The sequence below is a fragment of the Camelus dromedarius genome, chromosome 22 (assembly GCF_036321535.1).
Source record: "Camelus dromedarius isolate mCamDro1 chromosome 22, mCamDro1.pat, whole genome shotgun sequence".
NCBI lineage: Eukaryota > Metazoa > Chordata > Mammalia > Artiodactyla > Camelidae > Camelus > Camelus dromedarius.
Genome location: NC_087457.1, coordinates 35,100,121 through 35,122,945, shown reverse-complemented (window position 1 = coordinate 35,122,945; position 22,825 = coordinate 35,100,121). Strand labels below are relative to the sequence as shown.

The following is a 22,825-nucleotide window of genomic DNA, read 5'->3' as shown; positions in this document are numbered from 1 at the left end:
CACCCAGAAAACGGCAGGGGACTCGGAACGCCGTGTCAGGCGCCGGGAGCAGGTACACAGATGCTCACCAGGTCCCCGGTGTGGAACAGAAGCCGGTTGGGGCTGGGGCAGCGGGCTGGGAGTGGGGAGTTAGGAGAGTGAGCACCTTAGGTCACATTCTGCAGCCACAGACCCTCATTCAGAATTCGGGTCCTAGGACAGTTGGGCCCGTCTGCGGGTGCTGTGATGAGGGTCTGGAGGGTGGGGCGGGCTCTGCGGGGTGCCTGGAGATGGGACAGAGCAGAGGTCTGAGCTCTGCGCTGAAGCAGTAGGAGGGGCCTCGGGCAGAAGTGGGGACTCCACGTCCCCGAGAAGGTGTTCCTGTCCTCCTGCGTGTGGATCGGATTGGACGGGGGAGGTCACCCTCAGCATCTCTGGATGCAACGGGGGTGAGTTTCCTGCTGACAGGAAGAGGCAGTTGCTGGTGGTCAGCCCACTGGGGTGGGTCAGGGGAGGAACCATCGCTGAGGGGATGGGAATGAACTGGGGCAGAGGAAACGTCCTCCGGGACCGTAGGTGGTGCAGCTCCAGACATGGGGTGACCTGGAGCGAGGGACTGTGGGTCGTGTGGGTCCCAGCCTCCCTGTCCCCTGAAATGTCTTTCATCTCCTCTGCTGCTCAGGACCACTGGGCACCGGGGTTCCCTCTCCCCTCCCTCCCATTCCCCTCCCCCCTCCCTTCCCCCATCCTCCATCCCTTCCTCCATCCTCCATCCCCTCCCCCTTCCCCTCCCTCTCCACCCTCCCTCCCTCCCCCTCCCTCTCCACCCTCCCTTCCCCTCCCCCACTCCTCCTAGTGGCCCCTGATAATACGGTGAAGGTGGACCGAGACCTGAGGTGTGCTGGCCTCTTACACGATGGCGGGGGCTGCAGATGCCCTAATGGAAAAGCTCAGGGCAGAAAGACAGATGTACCTGCACACAGGATAGGGGTGCGGGGGTTCCTTTGGGCCCCTAGAATCATGGCATGTTCCTTCCTGTGGGTCTCCGGGACACCGATGACTCCCATGCTCACCGTGCTGAGAATTCGAGTTTGTTCAGGCAGGACCAGGGCTCTCCGAGCAGGGAAGAACCCTCTAGAACACCCGTGAGCGTCCCCTCTCTCTGTCCTTCCTTCCCAGCTCCAGCTCCCTGGAGGGTCTGCCAGAGGCCAGGAGGAGTGGGGGGAGGATGGGGGGGCGTCTGTGTGAAGAACCCTTCCAGAGCCCTCCCACTGCCAGGTGTCACCTGCTGGGCCCCAAGGAGTCCACGTGCAAACCTGAGGCACTGAAATGGAGGCCTCTCGCCCAGCCTCCCTCCCCTGGTCCTCGAGGCTTGTGGGGCGGCTTTCCTTAGAGCTCTGCCCATCTCCTCCCCCAACTGGAGACGAGCAAAGCAAGAAAACAGCTTAGTCCTTGTTGCAAGGGCTCTGGGAACAAAAAGGTCCTGTCTCCAGCCTGGAACAATGTGCCCTTCTCCCCCACCAGATTCCAATGACCCGCCAGACATGGCAGCAGCGTGGCCCTGCCTTCCTTATCTTCAGGTCCCCGCACCTCCTCTCTGCCTCTCCTGCTTTGTTTTCTCCCAACCCCGCCTTGTCCCCTGGGCTGCCCGCCCTTGAAGGGGGCGTGGGGGAGGCAGGGTGAAGAGTGGAGGTGGTCCAGGCACCCAGTGAGAGGGCAAGGGTGCAGCAGTGAGGGAGCGTGCCCTCGGCTCAGGGCACGGGCGTGCTGGGGACCCGCCCTGCCGCCCTTCCACGCACCTGCCTTCTGCCGACTCTATCTTGGGCTGAGTTAATGCAGCCACAGACACACCCCGTTGGCCATTTCTGCAGAGAAGGACACACAGTTTGGGGCAAAGAATGCCCCCAGGTCTGTTTTTTTTCATACAACACCGTTCTTGAGGTTCACCTCAGCCACTGAGTGCACAGTTTATTCCTTTTTGTTACTGTTTCTTTTTTGTTATCCTGTGTCCTAGTGTGTGCCTGTACCACACTTTGTTCATACACTCATCCTGTGGTTGAATTTGGGTTGCTTCTCCAGTTTGGAACTAGTTGCACTGATTCGAACCGTTTGAACTGCTATGAATAAACCCTTCGTGCAACAGTCTTTTTGACCGCCGCCTGTTCTCACTTACCTTGAGTAAGTGCCTGAGAGCGGGCTGCCGGGCCTCTCTCATGAGAAAAGGCAAAACAGGTTTTCCGGGTGGTTGAGCCATTTCACAGTCCCACCCACCATGTGTAGTTGTGACGGTTAATTTCATGGGGTGACTGACGGCCTTGGAGTTCCCCAGATTAAACATTCTTTCCAGGGGTGTCTGCGAGGGTGCTTCCAGAGGAGGTGGGCATGGAGTCCGTGGACGCAGTAAAGTTAGTCCACCTCCCCCACCAGGGTGGGCACCATCCAATCAGAGGGGCTTGACTAGAACAAAAGATGGAGGAAGGAGGAATTCGTCCCTTTTTCTGCCTCACTGAGGAGCTGGGACATCTCCGCCCTCCTGTCCTCAGACTGGGACTTCCACCATTGCCTCCCCTGTCCTCAGACTGAGTTACACTGCCGGCTTTCCTGACTCTGGCAGGCCAGGGGGCGTCCCTGTCTCCATGGTCAGGTCCTCATGATCAGTCTCTCTCTCACCATCTGTGTGACTCTGAAGCAGTGACTCCGTATCCATGGTCCTCCGTATCCGTGGTCCTCCGTATCCGTGGTCCTCTGTATCCGTGGTCCTCTGCTCCACAGGTCTAGATGGAGATGCAGATCCATCCCTGAATGGTTGTGTTTCTCTGGGGAGCGCTGGCTAACGCGACAGTAGTTCCAGCTGCCCCACAGCCTTACCAGCACTCGCTGTTGTCAGTCTTGAGTTTTCGCCATTCTTGTACAGGTGAAGTGGTATCTTCACGTAGTTTTAATCTGAATTTTCCTGAAAGCTATAACACTGAGCACCCTTTTCTATTCCTACTGTCAATCAGTAAATTTTTTATGATGTATTTTTTTTCATTCTTATTTTTTATTGAAGTAGTTAACAATGTTAGTTTCAGGTGTACAGCAAAGCAATTCAGTTATACATATACACACGTACAAATATATATTTTCAGTTTGTTTTCCATCATGGCTCATTACCAGAAATTGAGTAGTTCCCTGTGCTGTACAGTAGGTCTTTGCTGCTTATTTTATATACAGTAATATGCATGTGTTAATTTCAAACTCCTAGTCTATCCTCCCCACCTCTTCCCCCTGGTAACCACAGTTTGTTTTCTATGTCCATGAGGCTATTTCTGATTTGTAAATGAAATTTGCATTTTTTTCTTTAGATTCCACGTGGAAGCGACATCCTGTGATACTTGTCTGTCTGACTGAAGGCATATTTGTTCTTAAATGGACTGTCTTTGTTGCTGATTTGCAGGAGCTCTTTACTGACACCTTTGTCAGATCACGTACTGCAGATTCCCAGTTTGCGGCTTGCCTTTGCACTTTCTTGCTGGTGTCATAAGCAGAAGTCCAGTTTAATCACTTTAAATGGTTAGTGCATTTTGTGTCCTACTCCAAGATCAATATTTCCTATATTTTTGTCAAGAAACTTAATAGTTTAATTTTTACATTTCAGTCTATGCTCCATCTCAAATTACTGGATTCCTTTTTTAATTCTAATAGCTTATTTACAGATTATTTTGGATTTTCTATGTACACAATCACATTGTGAACAATCAGTTTTTTCTTTCTCCCCAATCCTTGTACGTTTTCTTTTCTTGCTTTATCACACTGGTTGGGTGTTTCAGTGCAATGTTGGACAGAGTAGCAACGTTTGAAAATTTTAATCTTCTTTTCTTAGTGTCTGATAGAAAATGGAGACAATAAAAATTAGTAACAAATGTGACCTAATTGACATGCGTAGAACCGTACATCAACAGGTGCAAAATACACTCTTTTCAAGTACTCATAGAACATTTATGAAAACACTGATGTATCTGAAGAACACTAGAATAAACTAGACGGGACTGGAGGCCTCAGTCAGAGCTCTTTCTGCCCCAGCCTCGTGCCCCACCTTCTTCGGCACTGCCCCGGTGTCCCACCCCGCTGCCCTTCCTGGTGGCCCTGAGCGTAGAGGTCAGTGCATCCAGTGTGGAAACGGGAAGCTCCCTGAGTTTTGATGGTGCTACGGTACTGTCCCTGGGGTCCACAATAACGTGATTTCTGGGTGGAAAACGGTGCCACCATAGCAGCCTCTTGAACTTCCTTAAGTTTTAAAAACAGGGGAACCATCTATCAGAAGGTGAATCGATATGTTTGTTTGCTCCTGAAAAGAAAAAAAAAAAGAAAAAAGAAGATGGAACCAAATTACTTTATGGCTTAGTGAATGTCTACTCCTGCTGGACGGCACACGGGTCCTTTGTATGGTTCTCTCTCCTAAACTTCTTGTCTATGATGTAGCTACTATTAGTCACACTTTCTAGATGGTTATACAGAAGCTCAGGGACTTGTGTGAGTCACACAGGATTTTATTAGTGTTAGAAACCACAATAGGATCTGCAAATCGACTCCACTGTTGAACCCATACACGCCGGTGCCATTTCCCTCTTGTTTGTGTTCTGCTCGACCAGACACACGAGCATCCGGGTCTTGTGTGGTGACCTAGAACTGACTTACTCGGTCTTTCTACCTCTATCCACCGTGACTATTAAAACTGGGCAGGAGACTTGAATAAGCTGCTGGAAGGCCCTAGCAGCAGAGATGTAAGTCACCGAGAGGAAGCATCCTCTTCAGCTGGTTCAGGCTCTAGTATCTTCACAGTGTGCTCTGAGATGGGTCTGAAATAGCATTTAAAAATGGCTCGGTCCATCTCCATAAAATTAGCAAATGCTGATAATAAATGTGCTAAAATATTACCTTACCTGCTACTGTCCATTTCCCAGGCATTTTCATCTTTGTATGTTAGCTGTGATTTACATCAGCCACCATCTGCAGGGCAGAACTTCTACAGGGTGGGGGCTTTGAGGACACTTAATGTTTAAATTAGCTTTGTGGCATTTAGCCCTGTTTCTTCCTTCTGCAAGCCTAGTGCATGGCACCCGACAGCTTTAAGACGTCTGGCGTTTTAAAATGCTGACTTTAAATTACTTCTATGATTGAGAGGTTTGGCAGGAGATGGGAGGAGCCTAGGGTGTGACTCGTCTGTTTACCCTGTCGACCAGGTAACAGATACTATTCTTCAGCTGTTATTTTGGTTTGTATCCTTGTTAAAGTTGCTTTATCTCCCGTTTTGTCCTATAGCAGAAATTATAACAATAATATGCTTCCTTTTTTAAAATTATAAAGCAGAGAAATGCTCCTGGCGAACCACTCCAAGAGCACAGAAGGGAATTCTCGTTCATCTTAGGCGCTCCTGGGAGGAACCAAACACTCGGGTAGGTTTTAACCTCAGATGGGTTCACAGCACAGCAACGCTTTCCAGGCCTAATAAGCACTATGCCTTCAAGGACGGAACCGAGGGTCGCGCTCTCCTCCAACAGCATGACGCTCTTAGAAGGTGTGGAATTCTAGAATCCACGCTCACCTGAAAGATACCAGGGAAAATGGGCGCTTTCCAGCAAAAGGCAAGCTTTACAAGTGCCTCGGTAATGTGTGAAATCATTGCATTTCCAAACTCCCAAGAGTCGGCGGATCTGAGCGCAGCAGCTGACTTTCGGAGGATCCAGGAACGCCCTGCAGGCAGGGCCGGCTTGCGAAGGGAAGGGGTGGATGCTGTGGGGACCCGGAGGGGGGTTGGGGGACCCTGGGAGGTGTGGCCTGCCCGGCGGCCCCTGTCCACGCGTGAACAGCCCGGGGGCTCCACGCGTGAACAGCCCGGGGGCTCCACGCGGAACAGACCCGACTCTGGGAGTCGGGCCCCGCGCCCCGCGCCCACGCGTGCGCAGCCAGGCGGGGCGTTGGGCCGAAGGAGGGGGCGAAGGCGGCCACGTGGCTCCGCAGGAATGCGCGGGCGCCGGGGCGGGGCGCGGCTGAGGAATGGGCAGGCGCGGCAACCAATGGGCTCCGGGGGCCGCCCAATCCGGCCAGTCACGGCGTGGGGGTGGGACGGCCTCCTTATGGGCGGGGCCGGGGCGCATCCCGGCGGCGGACGCCGGGCGGGGAGAGGGGCGCTCGGAGGGACAGCGGGCGGGGGTCCGGTCCCGGCTGCAGGGTGAGTGCGGGCCAGGGCCGGGCGGGGGTCTTGCGGGGTGAGAGCCGGCGGGGGCCGGCGGGGGTCTTGCAGGTGAGAGAGGGCGGGGGCGCGCAGGGGTCCTGCAGCGTGAGAGCGGGCCGGGGACAGATGGGGACCCTTGCACCGCGCCTCCAGCGAGCCGCCCGCGGGGACTCGGAGTTTTATTTTTTCCTGTGAAACTTGCACTTCTGCCCATCTGCCCCCGAGCTAGCCAAGTCCCCCCGCCCCGCCGAGTCCGGGCTGCCTCCCCACCCCAGGTTTTGTGGGAGGCGCGAGGACACCTCGGGGTGCGCCCCGCCCAGGACTCACAGTGCGGGTGCCGGAGCCGAGGCCTCGGGGCAGCCCACTTACCGTGGGTCCGGGGATAACGGGGTTGGCCGAGACTCCCGGCTGTGAGCTCTGTGCCTGAGGGACCGCAGGCCGGCCTGGGGTCCACGCGACCCCCTGCAGTTGCATGAGCCATGGCTAGTCGGGGTGAAAGGGTGGGCACAGGGATTTATACTTATCTATAGAGGCAGAGGTCCTTGGCCCGCTCGAGGGTGAAAAAACTTACCACTTTAAAAACCTGTGTGTGTTTCCTCTCGCCCCTGTCTACCCACGGCTCCAGAAACTGGTCGGCAGATGCTTGAATCGTCCCCTCCTGGCAGCACTTTGGGGTTGAGCCACAAAGTAAAAATGGAGTAGCTGTCAGTGTTCTGTCAACTTTGTGGACTTTGTGCAAGAGTTACATAATATCCCTCCAGGTGGACCATTGCAATGGATAAGATTGTCGCTGTTCATTTATTGCTTATATATTCTGAGCTTCTGTTTTATAGGAAGTGACTTTTATTAGACAGGAAAGATGAGATCTACTCTTTGCGTAATTTTGAAACATGATTGCCCCCTTAAGCTCTCACAGTGTTTACTTGATTGGCCTTAGGGTGTGATTAAGTGACCGCAGCTGCAGTCAGGTGACCGAGTGACTCTTCACAGTCAGATGTAACTTTTGTGGTTTCATGATTTCAGGTCAATAAGAAAAGTCACTCCTTGAAGGTGCTGTTTCCTAACTGATTAATGTCCACACAGGCCTGGTGTTATCAGAGCACATTATAGACAGCTAGGGATGAGGTGAAACCAGTTATTCAAAATAGCTTTTTATCCTTTTAGAAGTTGAGCTTGACCTTCTAGTTTTAACCGAATTTGTCATCTTGATATTTTGACATGCTGCGTTTTCTTTGCATAAAACTTTTTTTTTTTTTTTTTTATTGGAGGTACTGAGGATTGAACCCAGGACCTCATGCGTGCTAAGCATACGCTCTACCACCGAGCTACACCCTCCCCTTCTCCCTAGTTTTTTGTGGTGAGGTTGGAAGACTCTTCAGAAATTCTTGGTGACAGAGGCATTCTGGTGGCTGCAGGGGCTTGGAGTTTGGACCCCAGGTTGAGTTCTGGAACTGCTCACCCGACCCTGGGTGAGTCAGGTCACCTGCAGAACTTCAGGTTACTCACTTAGGACGTTGCTGGAGGGCAAGCGTATGAAAACGCATCTTAAACAAAGGGTGTTCTGCATACCTTGGAGCAAAATGAAAATGTGGAGACTGGCTCTGTCCTCTGTCGGTGACAGACTCCTTGTGAGTGACGCACAGGGCCGAACAGAAAGGCGGCAACGACGAATTCAGAGCATATTTGTGTGTACTTCATACATCATGCAGAGTTTGCACAGGGACAAACGTGATCAGAGTGAAAGAAGACCGGGAACATAGGTGTTAAACCTTTATGAGGTTACAGCTCTCAATTGGGACTTCTGGAGGAGAAGGGGAACGTTCTGGGGGCTTTGAGTACATAGGGGAGTTCGGTCACCCAGGTGCTGAGGGTGTGAGAGCTGAGGCCATGACTGACCGTGCTCTGCAGATGTGTGGCAGGGCCTGCGCTGGGGGTGGCCTGGCTCTGCCCTGTGAGCAGTGAGGCCAGGAGAGCTGGAAAGGACCCTCCTGTGCAGCACCGGTCCCCCCGCACCCCCGTCCCCTCATCCTCTCTCCTTCCCGACTCAGGCTTTTCAAAGATCCAGGCCTCACAGTTCATTTTTGCTCCTTTCTTTGTTTTTGTGTACACATTTTCAAATTTTTCGTTATAAAAATGACCAGTCCTGGTCCTAGTGTTGTTCTTTCATTTCCTGTTCTTTCTGTCACTAAAGTACGTGCTGGCAGAAGGTGCTTTCTGTGCGTTGTTGGTGTTTCATTGTTTCATTACACAAAGTTCAAAAGATTTTTTTTTAATATTAAAAAAATTGTTTTTAAGTTTAACATTTTTGTCTTCCATTGGCTGCTTTCTGATGCTAGAAATTGTCTTTTAAAGTAAAATACAGCATCCAAAGCCTTGCGGTGGCCTTTGTGAAAGGGACTGTGGAGACGGCTCACGGGCAGGAGTGACCATGGTGGTCCCACCGGACGTGCCCGGCTGAGCCAGCCTTCCCCCCGGGGCCAGTTACCCATCTGAGTCCCCTGTGACTCCTGAACTGGGGATTTTAGGGGGGCGACAAGAGGAAGAGGTGGGGATGCCGGCATTCTCTGTGCACTGACGGCTCCACGGAGCCCAGGACCTTCCGCACGTGAGGTGTGTCTGGGTCTAAGGGCCTGGGCTTTGCTTCGTGGATGGAGGTTTTGCTGTTTGTTCCTGGGCCCCGGGCAGGCTGTCTGGCTGTGGGGGACCAGACCTCATGTGTGGACATCCTTGTCATTTTGTTTTTTTGGAAAGCGCCGTGGCCATTTAAACTCCACAGTCAAACGCAGACTGGATTTTGAAGTTGTGCCGTTGCTCACTGGTGGGGAGCGTCAGAGCTGACGCACGTGTTGATAACAGTTTGATGGCACAGGACTCACATTTTGATGAGGGTGTGCTGTGCACTTTTGCTGTTTTATTCTGTTCTTTGCGTTATTTCTGTGAAGGGAGGAGAGACAGGTGATGCCGACTTCAGAGGCTGTGAGAACATGTAGCTGGAAGGCTGCTTCTGTGCTGAGGGTTACTGGGTCTCCGTCTTCGAGGGTTGCAGGGCCTCGGTCTCGGGGAGGACGCGGCGGCCTTTGCAGCACACGGAGAGGATTGCTCCTCGGCTGGACCGGGCCGGGCTCTGCCTCACTCCAGCAGCAGCGGGGAGGGCTCCAGGGGGTAGGCACTGGCTATGGGGTCGGATGGGTCCCGTGTGGGCGGGCATAGACACAGCCCAGGGATTCCAGAGTCGCCCGTGCTCCCCGTCCGGAGCCGGAGCCCGCGCCTGTGCGCGCAGCGCTGAGCTGTGGTGGAAGGAATCCGGCGCCTGTTACTGACGGCGTGTGCAGGTCCGAGCCTGGCGGCGGGAGCGGCGGGCTGGGTGTGGGGCCTCCCGCTCCTGCCGGGGACGTGGACGTGGCTCCTGGCCCGGCCAGCCCTCTGGCTGCAGAGTGGTAGGAACTTGATCAAAGTTTTGTCCTCGAGCGCTGGACTCAGCAGGCCACGCGGCCGTGCTGACGCATGTCCGTCAGAGAAGCCGGGCTGGCCTTGCCCGCGGTTCTGTGGACTCAGCAGAAGCGCTTGGCCCAGAGCGGTGCTGGAGGGTCAGTGCTCCATCTTCACCGCTTTTCAGTGGAGCTAAAATCAGACCTGTGCCATCGGGTCCTGGGGTCTGCAGAGGACGCGGGTCTCTGTCTGTGGCCCAGAGTCCAGGGCCTGGAGAGGCGGACGTGGAGCAGAGCCTGGGAGCCCGCTGGGCCGGCTGCCAGCCTCTGTTCTGGAAAAACGTTTAGACACGCACCGCTCCGGTGACTTCACAGGAAGGAACGAGAGGGCGGCGTCCTGCCAGGCGCTGGGGATACCTGGGAGCCAGCCCGAGGGCTGCAGGGGGAGGCGGGGCTGCCTCCAGAGTGTGCGGTCCCTGCGCCTGCCTTTGCCCGGAGGAGAGCCAGGCCTCAGGGAGCATCTTCTGGTCGCCCTGGAGAGCGCCCCCTTCTCCACCGTTTGCAGGAGGAAGGGCGAGGACTCCCGGAAGGCAAGGAGGCTGTGTGCGCCTGCCAGCGATCCCATTGGGGCTTTCTCTCCTGAGGACATATATTCAGTGTTGTTTTGTTCTCATGCGTTTTTAAAAGCAAGTTCTTGCACTTGCAAAAAAAAAAAAAAGCCCTGAGGAAAAGGGACTAGCCTCTTTACAAACGGGAACAGGTGCATGTGGTCGCGTAACAAGCTGTGACGTGTCACCTGCCAGTCTGGAAATGACTTGTTAATTTGACGGATGTTTCGTGAGCACCTACCAGGTGGTGGGTCCTAAGGGTCCTCAGTCCCAGGACTAGGTAGTGAGCAGATGGACCAAGCACTGTTCTGTGGGGCTGATGTCCTGGTGTTTGGGGGAGAAGAGAGATGAGGAAAGCACACGGTACTTGAGATGAGGATAAAGGTAAAGCAGGAGGTGGGGCTGGGGGTGCTGAAGGGGCGGGGCTGGGGACCCATGGCAGGGGCCAGGAGAGGCCTCGCTGGGAAGGCGGTACTGAGTGAAGATCTTAGGATGAGTGATTGAGCTGCGCTGACATCCACACAAGAGCATTTGGGGTGGAAGGAACGGAAGGTGCAAAGGCCCTGTGGCAGGAGTGTGTCTGGAGCAGCGAGATGGCTGGGGGCTGTGGTGCTGGGACTGAGGAAGACAGGGCTTGACCTCAGGGAGGCAGCAGTGACAGAAAAGGGTTCAGGCAGATCTGACTTGTGTGTTTGTGGGCCTCCTGGCCGCTGTGTTGAGATGGTTATAGGGGAGCGAGGAGGGGGGAGGGAGGCCAGTTACGAGGCTTCTCCAGTAAGTCAGGCAAGAGACAGAGGGTGGCCCTGGAGGGAGGGAGAGTGGCTCGTCAGATTCTGGTCTGTTCTGAGGGTGGAGCTAAGGAGATTTGCTGACAGATCAGACACTGCGAATGTGAGGGAGGGCGGAAATGGTTTTGTCCCGAGCGGGTGGGAGCAGGAGGCTCAGGCGGGGAGGCCGAGGTGGCCTTCACAGTGGAGCTGGTGGCACTCGTTTGTGAGAGCGTGTCTGAGATATGCAGTCCAGTATCACTGACCGTAGTCACCATAAGTACATCACATCCCAGGACTTGGGAGTTTGTAACTGGAAGTTTGCACGTTGTGCCCATCTTCACCCATTTTGTACACGCCCCACCCTGCTTCTGGCAACCACCAGTCTGCTCTCTGTATCTATGAACTTGTTTTGTTTTTTAAGCTTCCACAAAGAAGTGAGGGCATACATATTTGTCTGTCTCTGTTTGACTTATTGCCTTAGCTTAGTGCCCGCAGGGTCCATCCCTGTTGCTGAGAATGGCTGGATCTCCTTCTTTCTTATGGTTGAGTAATATTCCATGGTGACTCTGTGTGTGTGTGTGTGTGTGTGTGTGTGAATCACATCTTTCTCCGTTCATCAGTCAGTGGACACTTGGGCTGTTTCCATGTCTTGGCTGTTGTAAATGATGCTGTGATGAATGGAGGTGGTGCACATATCTTTCTGATACCCTGTTTGGATAAATATCCAGACATGGGATTGCTGGATATGATGGCAATTCTATTTTTAATTTTTTGAGGCACCTCCATACAGTTTTCCATGGCGGCTGCACCAGTTTACCTTCCCACCAACAGTGCAGGAGGTTCCCTTTTCTCCGCATCCTCACTGACACTTGTTACCTCTCGTCTCTTCGATGACTGCCGTCTGACAGGTGTGAGGTGTTAGCTGATCGTGCGTTTGATTTGCATCCCTGATGATTAGAGAGACTGAGCTTTCCGTGGACCAGTTGACCATTTGAATGTCTTCTTTGGAAACGTGTCTATTCATCTCCTTTGCCCATTTGAAAAATCAGAGGGGCTGTTTTTTTGGCTCTTGAGCTGTATGGGTATTTTTTGTATATTTTAGACGTTATCTCCTTACTAGATGGTTTGCAGGTAGGTCCCCCTTCTGCAGGGTGCCTTCTCACGTTGTGATGGTTTTCCTTTGCTGTGCAGAAACTCTTTGGTTTGATGTGGTCCCCTTGTTTATTTTTGCTTTTGTTACCTTTGCTTTTGGTGTCAAATCCAAAAATGCATCACTGAGACGGATGTCAGGGACTTGACCACCTGTATTTTCTTCTAGGAGATGTGTGGTTTCAGGTCTTACATTCAGTCTCTAATGTTTAATCCATTTTGAGTTAATTTTTGTTTACGGTGTAAATAGTGGTCCAATTTCTTTCTTTTGCACGTAGCTGTCCAGCGTTCCCTCCACTCTTCGGCAAAGAGACCATCCTTGTCTTACTGTGTATTCTGCCTCCTTTCTTGTAGGTTAATTGGCCATGTGAAGTGTGGGTCTGTTTCTGGTTTCCCTGTCCTGTTCCGTTGGTCTATGTGTCTGTTTGTGCCAGTGCCACACTGTTGTGATTACCGTGGCTTTGTAACACAGTCTGAGACCAGGAAGTGTGATGCCTGCGGCTTTGTTCTTTCTCAGGATTACTTTGACTATTTGGGGTCTTTTGTGTTTCTATACACATTTTAGGGTTGTTTGTTGTGTTTTGGTGAAAAAAGCCATTGAAATTTTGATAGGTATTGCACTGAATTTTTGTACTGCTTTGGGTAGCATAGGCATTTTAACAGTATTAATTCTTCAAATCCGTGAGCACAGAAAATCTTTCCATTTATGTGTGTCTTCATTTTCTTTCATTAATGTCTTGTAGTTTTCAGTGTATATGTCTTTCACCTCCTTATTAAAATTTTCCCCAGATTTTTTCTTTGTGATGCAGTTGTAAATGCGGTTAGTTTCTTAATTTCTCTTTCTGATCGTTCATTATTAGTGTATAGAAATGCAGAAGGTTTTTGTATATTGATTTTGTATCTTGCAATGTTACTGACATTGTTCATTCTAACAATTTTTTGGTGGAATCTTTAGGGTTTCCTGTATGTAATATTGTGTCATCTGCAAAGAGTGACAATGTTACTTCTTCCTTTTGGTTTGGATGCCTTTTATTTCTTCTTCTTGTCTGATTGCTCTGGATAGCACTTCCAATACTATTTTGAATGAAAGTAGTGAGAGTGGGCATCCTTGTCTTGTTCCTGATCTTAGAGGAAAGGCTTTCAGCTTCCCCTTCTTGAGGATGGTGTTTCTGTGGGTTTGTCTAGGTGGCTTTTATGTGAGGTACAGTCCCTCTGTACTCACTGTATTGAGAGTTTTTATCAGATGCTTTCCTGAGTCTGTTGAAGTGGTCCTACGACTTTTACCTTCGTTGTTTTAATGTGGTGTACCACACCGATGGATTTGTGGATGTTGAGCCATCCTTGCGTCCCTGGGATAAATCCTTTTAATGTAGTGCTGAATTTGGTTTGCCAGTATTTTGTTGAGGATTTTTTGAATCTGTGTTCCTCAGGGATATTGGCCTGTCATTTTCTTCCCTCTGGCGTCTCTGGCATCTTTTATTCTGCAGCTTTACTGAGCTTTAGTAGATATGTGCGGAACATTCCATCCAAAAGTAGCAGAGTGGATGTTCCTGTAAAGTACACGGGGAGCATTGTCGAAGATAGGTCACAAGTTAGGTGACAAAACGAGTCTTGATAAATTTAAGAAGGTTGAAGTCGTATCAAGCACGTTTTCCTCCCACAATGGGGTGAAACCACAAGTCAAGCGTAGACAGAAAATGGGGAAATTCGTGGAAGGCTCCCATCCCTGCCACGTGGCTGCTGCCGCCGCACTCTCCATGCATCTCCTGTGCCGCCCCCTCCCTGTTTCCACCGTCATCGGGGCCACGAGCCTCGGCTCCTGCCCAATATCGTCCTGGGGCAGCCTCCCTCTACCTGGCCCTCCTCCCTGATGCCCTGTCCACCTGATGCCACTATGACCTTTCAAAAAGGCAACTCTGGCCACAGCAGTCCCCTGATCAGACACCTTCTGTGGATGCTCTCTGAGCCTGGACAGGCCCCCATAGCAGGCTGGCCGCCTCTCCCTGCCCTTCCCTCCATCTTCCTCAGGAAGGCGCTCTCTGCTCCTGCGCTGGGGCTGTGCTCCGGCTCGGTCCTCCTTCCTCCTGTCCTTGGGGTGTCTCACCCCCCTGCAGCAGGGACGGCCGTGAGGGAGAGGTGATTGCAGGTGCTGTCTGGACACGTGATGAAAAGCTCCACTGAACTTCCGGGGGACAGTGGCTTCGTCTGCAGCGACTGGTGTAATTATGCATCACATGGCACTCTTCCTTCTCTGTGGAACATTTAGCTCGTTTCCCATGAATGAGGGGAACTCCTGCTTGAAGTGAGCCCCTGGGTGGGGCCTCATTGTGGGGCACCCTTGACTTTGCACCAGGGGTGCAGCGAATGGCCCTGCAAGGAACGCCCAGGGATGGACTTCAGCCCCAGGGGTTCTCCCAAGTTCCTTCCACTCCTGAGGCTGGTTGTCCTCATGCATGAGGATGAGTTTTGGAAGTTGGAACTTGCTTTATGCGAGAAGTTGCTGGGCATCTGGGGCCCCGGTGGAGGGGTGTCTCCTGCTTTCTCCCCTCCTCACTGCCTCCCTCCTCCGGTTACTTGGGGTGAGGACTCTGCTCGGTGTCCTTGGTCTGGGCCAGAACCGCCCTTTGCTGGTGTGCTCTGTGCCTGTTCTTGGATGGGGCGCGTGTGATGTGGGAAGTGACAGGGAGGCCTGGACAGACTGGGTGTTGTGGGGCAGGCTCTCTGGCTCTGCTGGGAGGTCCTGACGCGGAAGTGGCACCTGGCGCAGTGCTGGGCAGCGTGTGCCAGGAGCAGACACGGGGCCCCGACATCCAGGCCTGAGACCCGGAGGCAGGTTATGTGTGTCACCTTCCTGGGAAGCTCCCGTCTCAGGAAGACGGTGTCCTGGGGATGCGGATGTGGGATGGAAAGTGTCCCTGAGCGTTGTGGTCTGCTTGAAACTCTTACAGGGTCGCGCACACAGACCGAGGTGCCCGGGCCTGGGTTCCAGTCCTGACTGTGCCACGCAGGCACGAGGGGCGTGCCCGTCGTCCTCCACAGGGGGGACCACCAGGACGGCCGTGCAGCAGTCTGGGTAGCCGTCCAGGTAGCTGTCTGGGTAGCCGTCCGGGTAGCTGTCCTGGCCTCTGGGCTCTGAGGGTGAGTTCTGGTTCTTTGATGCGGACAGTGATTCTGCAGAGCTCTCCTGTCTCAGCAAAGTTTGCTTCCCGCCCCTGTTCTGGTGCAAACACTCCTGAACAGGGCACTTGGTCCGTGGGACATTTTCCACGGAGCCAGGGAACCTGCCTTCTCACAACTTAGCTAGTGTCTCACTCGCTCTCAGACCCAGGTTTTCTGATCACGTTAAGGAAACAGGAGGGCAGAGGAGAGAGGAAACAAGGCGGGCCTGCAGAGGTCCGGCCCAGGCCCGAGGGCTTAAGAAAACAGCACATCCGTAATCCTCAGAAATTCGTTCTTCACTCAAAGCTGATGAAGATTAAGCTGAAGGAAGAAGAAATACTGGGCTTCCGTCTTCATTCCCCGCTCCAAGCACGTGCGAGAGGAAGCGGAGAGTTGAGGGTGTCGGGGGCTGGAGGGGTCTGGCCAGTGAACCCCTGGTGCGCGAGTTAACTCCTGGCGCGGGTCCGGGTGGCGTCTTGCTCTGGGAGCTCTGCGCCGCGCTCTGCCCTGAGCCTTATTTCAAGGTTTGCAGCCTTTCCACTAGTAGGTGGCAGTTCTTCAATTGCAGTTGTGAATGAAGTCCAGCCTCTTTCCTCAGGTGGTCGGTGGGCGTCCCCCCACCCACCCCTGATGGCGTGTCTCATCCTCACAGGGTCCCGGCTCCTCCGAGGCCCAGGAGCCAGGTGGACGGCGGCGACATGGACCAGCCAGGGCCCCCCGCTCCAGCGGCAGAAGGTAACGGCGGGTCACGGCGGATGGGGGCTCTTTCCCGGGACCCCAGGCTCTGGGAATCACTGAGTTGCTGCGGCTGGGTTGGGGCATGGGGTGGGCACTCCTGGGGAGGGGGTTCTGGGCAGACGCTGAGGGGGAGCCCTGGTGCCCCGTGCTCTCAGCCTGTGCCCCTCACTTTGGAGGCATCCTGGCTGAGCCCCCTCCTCCCTGCAGTGCACACGCCAGTATCTAGAGTCCCGTATGTTTACCTCAACATCAGAAGCCCATCTGGGTTGGGGGAAGGGTGGACGACTTCCTGGTTCAGAGACTAAATTGAGGCCGGACCGCAGCTCGCCAAACACGTGTGCCTGTGGCCGACCGGGCACCTGCTGGCTGAGCTGCTCGCAGGTTCCCTTTCTCCTGCCTCCTCCCTCCCTCCCTCCCTCCTTCCCTTCCTGTTTCCTTCCTCCCTCCCTCCCTCCCTCCCTCCCTGAGCAAGGATGTGAAAAGGGGGGTGCACATTGAAGTGTCCTGTTGTCCCCTCCCTAGAGCAGAGTCATCACCGGAGATACTGGGGGGAAGCTGCACACACAGGCCACTGGCCTCCCCCCCCCCAGCAGGGTTTCCCGGTTTCCGGGCACTCCGGCTGCTCTCACGGCGGCTTCATCCAGTGTGAGTGGCTGGCTCTGGGGTCTCAGGCTAGATCCCGCTGTGATTGTTCTAACTGCAAATGAGGCAGACGGACAAGCACCAGTTTTCATCCCCATCAGAGCAGCGATGCCTGGACAATGCCTGGAGGGTGTGTCCTCCTGTGGCCGCTGGGGGAAGGGCCTGCGTCCCCTCGGCCGGGGCCGCCGTCTGCCTGCTGGACCCGCCTCCTGGGACAGGCTGTGCGCTTGCAGAGCTCGGGGGAGGCCAAGGGCACTGGGCCTGGGAGCGGACTCCCCCGCGGCCGCCCTCCGCCTCTTCCTTCCTGGCGTTTCACTGGAACGGGCCGCTGTCGCTTTCCTGTCTCTCGGGGGCAGCAGCTGTGAGCTCGGGTGTTTCCCTCCCCTCCCCTCGGCCCTGGGCGGGATGGGGCGGGGGGCTGCAGGGCCCTGAGGTGCTGGGGGCGTCACAGCTGCTGGGGGAGTTGTGTCCAGGGCTGGATGATGTCCAAGCAGCTCAGATCTGGTGGCAGGCGTCTGCCGTCCAGAGGCGGCCACTCCTGCCCTTCCCTCGTTGCACGTGTCCAGGTGCGAGCCGGCCAGTGTCCACTCGGCCTTCCAGTCACGCCCCCGGTTCTGCAGAGACACCCGTCCACCCGGCCTGCGCTCCCAGAGGCACCTCTGTGCTCGGTCTTGGCGAGGAGAGGGCGCGGCCCAGCAGCACCGAGCCCTGGTGGGCGGGCCGGCGGGCACGGGGCTCACGGCCGGACGCCTATCAGGGGAGACGGGGCCAGGCCTGTGCCAGGCTCGGGAGGCCGCGTCCCCAATCGGCTGCAGCGATGAGACCACGTGCCAGGGGCCGGGGCACCTACTGGGGTGGAGGCCGCCCAGCTGCTTGTGGTGGTGGTGGTTTCATAGAGCACCCGGCCGTGCACCTGACATTTACACAGTTTCTGTGTGTCACTCACACCTCAGTAGAGACAGAAAAGAACAGGTGAACGAGGGGCCCCACAGAGGGAACTGGAGGCGCGTTGAGGGTCCGAGCAGAGTTCATCACGTTTCCCGCAAGTGGGCTCCGTCCTCTCCGCCCTGCAGGCTGCTTCCCGACCCCCACCCTGTCCTGCTCGCACACCAACTGCTCCTCCGACCCAGATTCATGAGCGAGTCTGACCAGCAGGGCCTGTCGCTCACTTCTGGGGTGCGGCCAGTCCTGCCAGGCCCTCCACAGGTGACACCCCGACCCTGTCCCCTTTCAGGGCCCCTCTTCGCTGGGATCTGACTCAGGGCTGGAGGAGGTGGGACCTTCTTCCTGGACCACTGTTCATGGTCCGCCTGGAAGGCTTCCCCCGGGGGCCTGGGAGGACCCTGCAAGTGTGGGGGAGCCGAGGGTGCAGGTGCAGGGCTGTCTCCGGCTCCCCGGGCCGGTGGCCGTCTCCTGGCTGAGAGCCCAGCGCACAGCTTCTGACTTTGGTGCAGAGTCAGGCCACAAATCAATCGTGTCAGTGCCACGTCTCACGTGCGACGGCATTCTGATGCTTGCGTGGTTTTCTGGGTAATTAACGCTTGTGCCCTTAGTGGCGCGGTCACGGCCTGGCGCCTTTTTTGATGATTCAGAGGTGCTTTAATTATAATTTCCCTCATTATTAAACTGAAACTGTCCTCTTACAAACACCGTGGCGAAGGGGCTGGAAGTCACTGAGGTCGCTCCTCCCAGCACCACTGGGACATCTTGGCACTTACATTTTGATCGGTTCTCTGGGTTTTCCTTGAGTTTCTACTCTGCGTGATCGCCGCCATTGGATGTTCATTTTAACATTGTTGACTGTGCGTCTTTATGTCGCGTATTTTCCACGTCCCTGGGAGTTTTCCCGGCTGTCATTTCTGATGGCTGCGTAGTGTTCTGTCTGCAGTGTTGTTACAGGTGTGGGTGGGATAACTGTCCCGTGTCCATCTGTCACCTGTGCCTGTTCTAGGAGCTTCCTGGTGACAAGTCAAACTGTCAGGGTAGAGCGGGGTCTGGGCGCAGGTTGTGTGGCAGAGGACCCTGCGGGCTTTGAGGGCTCCGCGCACACAGCGCAGGCGTGTGTCTCTCCAGCGTCAGCCCCTCCCCTGGGGACAGCGGAGCAGGAGCAATCCTGCCCCCGCACTTTGGGTGGAGACTGGAGGGGTCACGTCCGGCAGGCGCGCAGACGCGTGGCCAGCGGAGGCCCTCAGCGCCTCAGCGTAAAAGGGGCTCTGGGATGTGGACGGCGGATGGGAGGGTGCTCCCGGGTCTCTCAGGATGCACAGGCCGCAGTTTGAGGTTTTAACGTCGCCACCAGCTAAGCCTCCCCGTGACTGATGGCAGAACTGGACGGCGAGTCATGCCGGTCCCGGAGCCTGGTGGCTTGCCGCGGGCTCAGGCGGAAGCAGAGCAGCGGGCGGTGCGAGGGGACCCTGCCGTTCCAGCTGCAGCCGCGGTGACTCGCGGGCCGAGCCGGCCGTGAATGGAGCCTTGTTGGTGGGGCTGTTCGCAGCCTGCGGCTCCTTGCAGTGCTTCCTCTTCGTAACAGTAAAGGGAATTGCAAAGCAAGGAAACAGAGAAGCGTAGCGCGGATGAAGCGTTCACGTCCTGATCCACTGTGGTCTCACGAGCCCCCCACAGTGCGCGCTGCTTTTATCTCCAAACTTGAGAGCGACTCTTCTTTCATTTCCTTAATGTGTTATTTTGTGGCACGTCTGTAAAGGCTGTTAATGGGTCTGTAGCCGTCCTGGGGGGCTGTCTGTGCTCAGAGGAGGGATGACCCGATGGGGCAACCTCCCCTCATCCGCTTCACCCTCTGTCTTGAGCCCTGCAGCCGGCGTGCTCCCCCGGAGGACGGGGGACCAGAGCCAGGCTGTCCTCACTGCCTGTCGTCTGGGAGGGTAGATGGGGATGGGGACAGGGAGGGAGGGGCGGGGGAGGACCGGCTCGGTTTGGGGTGAGCTGCATCGGGGCTCCTCTGGTTGCTGGGTGTGAGTCTGCAGCTCTGGGGGGCCTGGGTCTAGACTTTGTTTGGGCCTCACGTGGATGAGGACGGGGGTGGGCATGCCTGGCCCCTTGGGAGAAGGTCAGGACTGGAATTGACTTTCCAGGGGGTGGGCAGAGGGAAGGGGCCCGTCAAAGAGGACAGTCTGCTGCGGAGGCCATAAGAAACACCGCGGCCAGGGGGCTTAAACCACAGACGTCCGGTCCCTCCCAGTCCCAGAGGCTGGACAGCCGAGATGACACTGTTGCAGGCTGGTTCCTGAGGCCTCTCTCCTCGGTGGTGGACGGCCGTCTTCTGCCATGTCCTCACGTGGTCGTCCCCCTGGGCATGTCCGTGTCCTCACCTCCTCTTCTTGTAAGGACCCCAGTCCTGTGGGATCAGGACCCACCCCAAGAGCCTCATTTCACCTTTACCACCTCTTTAAAGGCCCTGCCTCCAGATACAGCGTGTTCTGAGGTCCGGTGTATGAATCTGGGGACACAGTCCAGCCGCACAGGGACTGAAAGTCTGCCAGCCGGTGGGAGGGAGTCGGGAGCGCGCTGTGACGGTGCTGCCCCAGGAGGGTGGTTCCAGGAGGGGTCGTGAGAGCTCCTGGGTCTCCTGGCCTGGGCAGGGGGCGCGTTTACAGCCCAGATGCCAGCCGTGGCTTGCAGGGCACAGAGGTTGGTGCTTCCGGCTCTGACTCTGGGCTGCTCCGCGTGTGGCTGTTGTGCCCTGGATCCCCATCCTGGGTGGGGTCTGTCCCTCCACACCACACTCCTGGCCTGGCTCCCAGACCAAGGGTGCCTGCACCTCATCTGTTTGGTATCCCTCGAACCCCAGAACCCTCAGCCGTGCTCGGCCACCTCCGCCTCTTCTGTGCGTGGAATTGGGAGCCAGGTGTTTCAGAGAGGCGTCCTCCTCCGAGTCACCCAGCCTGCCGATGACCGCTGAGTCCCATGTGTGTGGAAGCTTTCCATTTGGAGTGTCATTTGTCGTTACAGATGCCTGGGGGGGCTGTGTCCTTGCCTCTCCCCGGCTTGAGTGTGGAAACCTCGTCATCTCTGCCCTGTCAACTCGTGACCCCTGTGTGTCTCCGTGTCCCCCCCTTTCTCACGGGGACATGGTCATGCTGGATTGGGGCCCACCTGCTCCGTCCACGATGACCTCACCTTGAGTCCCTCTGCCGGGGAGGTATTCCCGGAGGTGGTCACCTTCAGATGGTAAACAGCCGGTGTAAACCAAGCACCGTACGATTTTGTATGCTCTTTGTCTCAGGGATTCTGTCACTGAATATTCATCTTAAGGAAATAATCAGAGATCTTTACTTAGTTGACTGTAAGAATATTTGTGAAGAAACAGCCCCAACGTCTTACACTAGAAAATTTGTTCAGATTATGACACTCATACAGTGCGATACTGTGAAACCATTAAAGTCACTTTGTTGAAGATCAGTCAGTAACGTGGGAAAAAGTTCCTGACATGCTAAGTTAACGTAAGTCTAATTGAAAAACTGGGTCTTTTCATGCTCGTCTGCTGGAAGGTAACAGACACTGGTGAGGATGTGGAGAAACTGGAACCTTGTGCACGGCTGGTGGGAATGTAAATTGGTGCAGCTACTGTGGAAAGCAGCATGGAGGTTCCTCAAAAAAGAAAAAAAAAACTACCATACAATCCAGCAGCCCCACTTCTGGGTATATTACGCCGAGAAGACTTGAAAGCAGGGCCTCAAACAGACACTCGTGCCCCCGCGTCCACAGCAGCGTTGTTCGCAGTAGCCGAGGAGGAAGCAGCCCAGGTGTCCGTCAGCAGTGGATGTTTGAGGAACTGTGGTCTGGACACAGCAGAACATCACGCAGCCTTGAGAAGGAGGGAGACACTCACCACAGGGGTGGCCTCGAGGACATCGTGCTCAGTGAGAGGGACCCACATGAAGGACAAGTCCCGTCTGATCCCGCTCACGCGGGCCCCTGGAGGAGTCAAGTTCTTAAGACGGAAAGTAGGTGGGGGGGCGGGGGGCAAGGGGACGGGGAGTTAGCGTGTAACGGGGCAGAGTCCCAGTTTGGGAGGCTGGGCAGGTTCCAGAGACAGACGTGGTGGTGGGCGCACAGCAGTGCGAATGTGTTCGTGTCGCTGACCTCTGCTTCAGGATGGTCGAGACGGGGGATTTGAAGTTCTGTGTGTTTTACCACAGTTTTAAAAAAGACCTCGGTTTTGATCATTCCACCGCTCCCTTCACACACAGGCACGCACAAGTGCGGTCTCTGGACCTACTGCAAGCGATTGGCGCTTTCTTTGTGCTTTTCTACATTTTGCAGATTTTCTACAATGAATATATTGCTGTCTGCTTCAGGTTGCAGGACGTGTTTCTACCTGACACGCTAATTTTTTGAAGCATATTAACCCTTCGACATTCACATCTAATTACAATATGAAACTCAGCCACTTACTAGAAGCGAGAAGAGAACTTTGTTCTGTAATCTTCGATTTCAGCCTAACCCAGCAGAGTGATCACAACGGGGCGGAGGAGGCTGGCACTGGGGAGGCTGCTTCCTCTCCTGTCGACTTGGGTGCTTCCTAACCAGCTCCAACTGTGTTTCAAGCAACGAGGAAGGAATATATATTTCAGAAGGTTTTTGGGGCGGGGGCTGAATCATTAAGTACTCAGTTTACTCACAGCAGTAAAGCTGGCGAACACAGCTGAGCGATAAATCTCTTTAACAGAAAAATAAAAATTTCCAGAATATTTTCTAAATGCAGTTACCATCTCCTTAAGTTCATATTTGCCAAATAAATATGACAGGGGAATAATGCTAATTTAGTGCCCTGACAAAAATGATGGGGAAAAAAGCTTACGTTTTCACTTAGCAACGTGACAGAGCGCTCCCGGCACGGCCAGATTCCTGAGAGCGCTGACTCAGAGCCACGAGCCAGGCTTTTCTTTGATCAGCCTCCTTGCTCGGGAATCACATCTTACAACTGCCCAGCTTTGGGCATTAGAATACACCCAGAAGTGAGTTTATGAAAGTTGTTCTAAAAAAACGCTTTACGGTGTCTCACACTAAATGGACTGTAAGACATCTGGGAGGAGATGGAGCGAAACACGAGCCCAGGACGTGAGACACAGGTGCTCCCGGCACCACCTTCACCTGTTTCTTTTTAAAACAAAATAT

General features: G+C 54.7%; 1 protein-coding gene and 1 long non-coding RNA gene across 8 annotated transcripts in view; one reads left to right on the top strand and one right to left on the bottom strand.

Annotated features, from left to right (window-relative positions):
- Positions 1 to 4,457: 4,457 nt before the first annotated feature.
- On the bottom strand, positions 4,458 to 7,039 carry LOC116149232 (uncharacterized). Its single transcript, XR_004132866.2, has 3 exons — positions 6,765 to 7,039; positions 6,563 to 6,676; positions 4,458 to 5,563 (listed from the first exon to the last, which is right to left on the bottom strand). It is a non-coding gene; the product is annotated as an uncharacterized LOC116149232 (long non-coding RNA).
- ARHGEF10 (Rho guanine nucleotide exchange factor 10) overlaps positions 6,114 to 22,825 on the top strand; it is a 72,071-nt gene continuing 55,359 nt past the window's right edge. For 6 of the 7 annotated variants that reach the window (XM_064477612.1, XM_064477611.1, XM_064477610.1 and 3 more), the window contains exons 1-2: positions 6,114 to 6,190; positions 15,960 to 16,042. In XM_064477612.1, the coding sequence (XP_064333682.1) occupies positions 16,006 to 16,042 (37 nt within the window). In that variant the 5' untranslated portion in view covers positions 6,114 to 6,190; positions 15,960 to 16,005. Of the gene's footprint in view, positions 6,191 to 15,047; positions 15,287 to 15,959; positions 16,043 to 22,825 lie in introns of those variants that run through there. The other variant, XM_064477607.1, reaches the window with a different exon arrangement.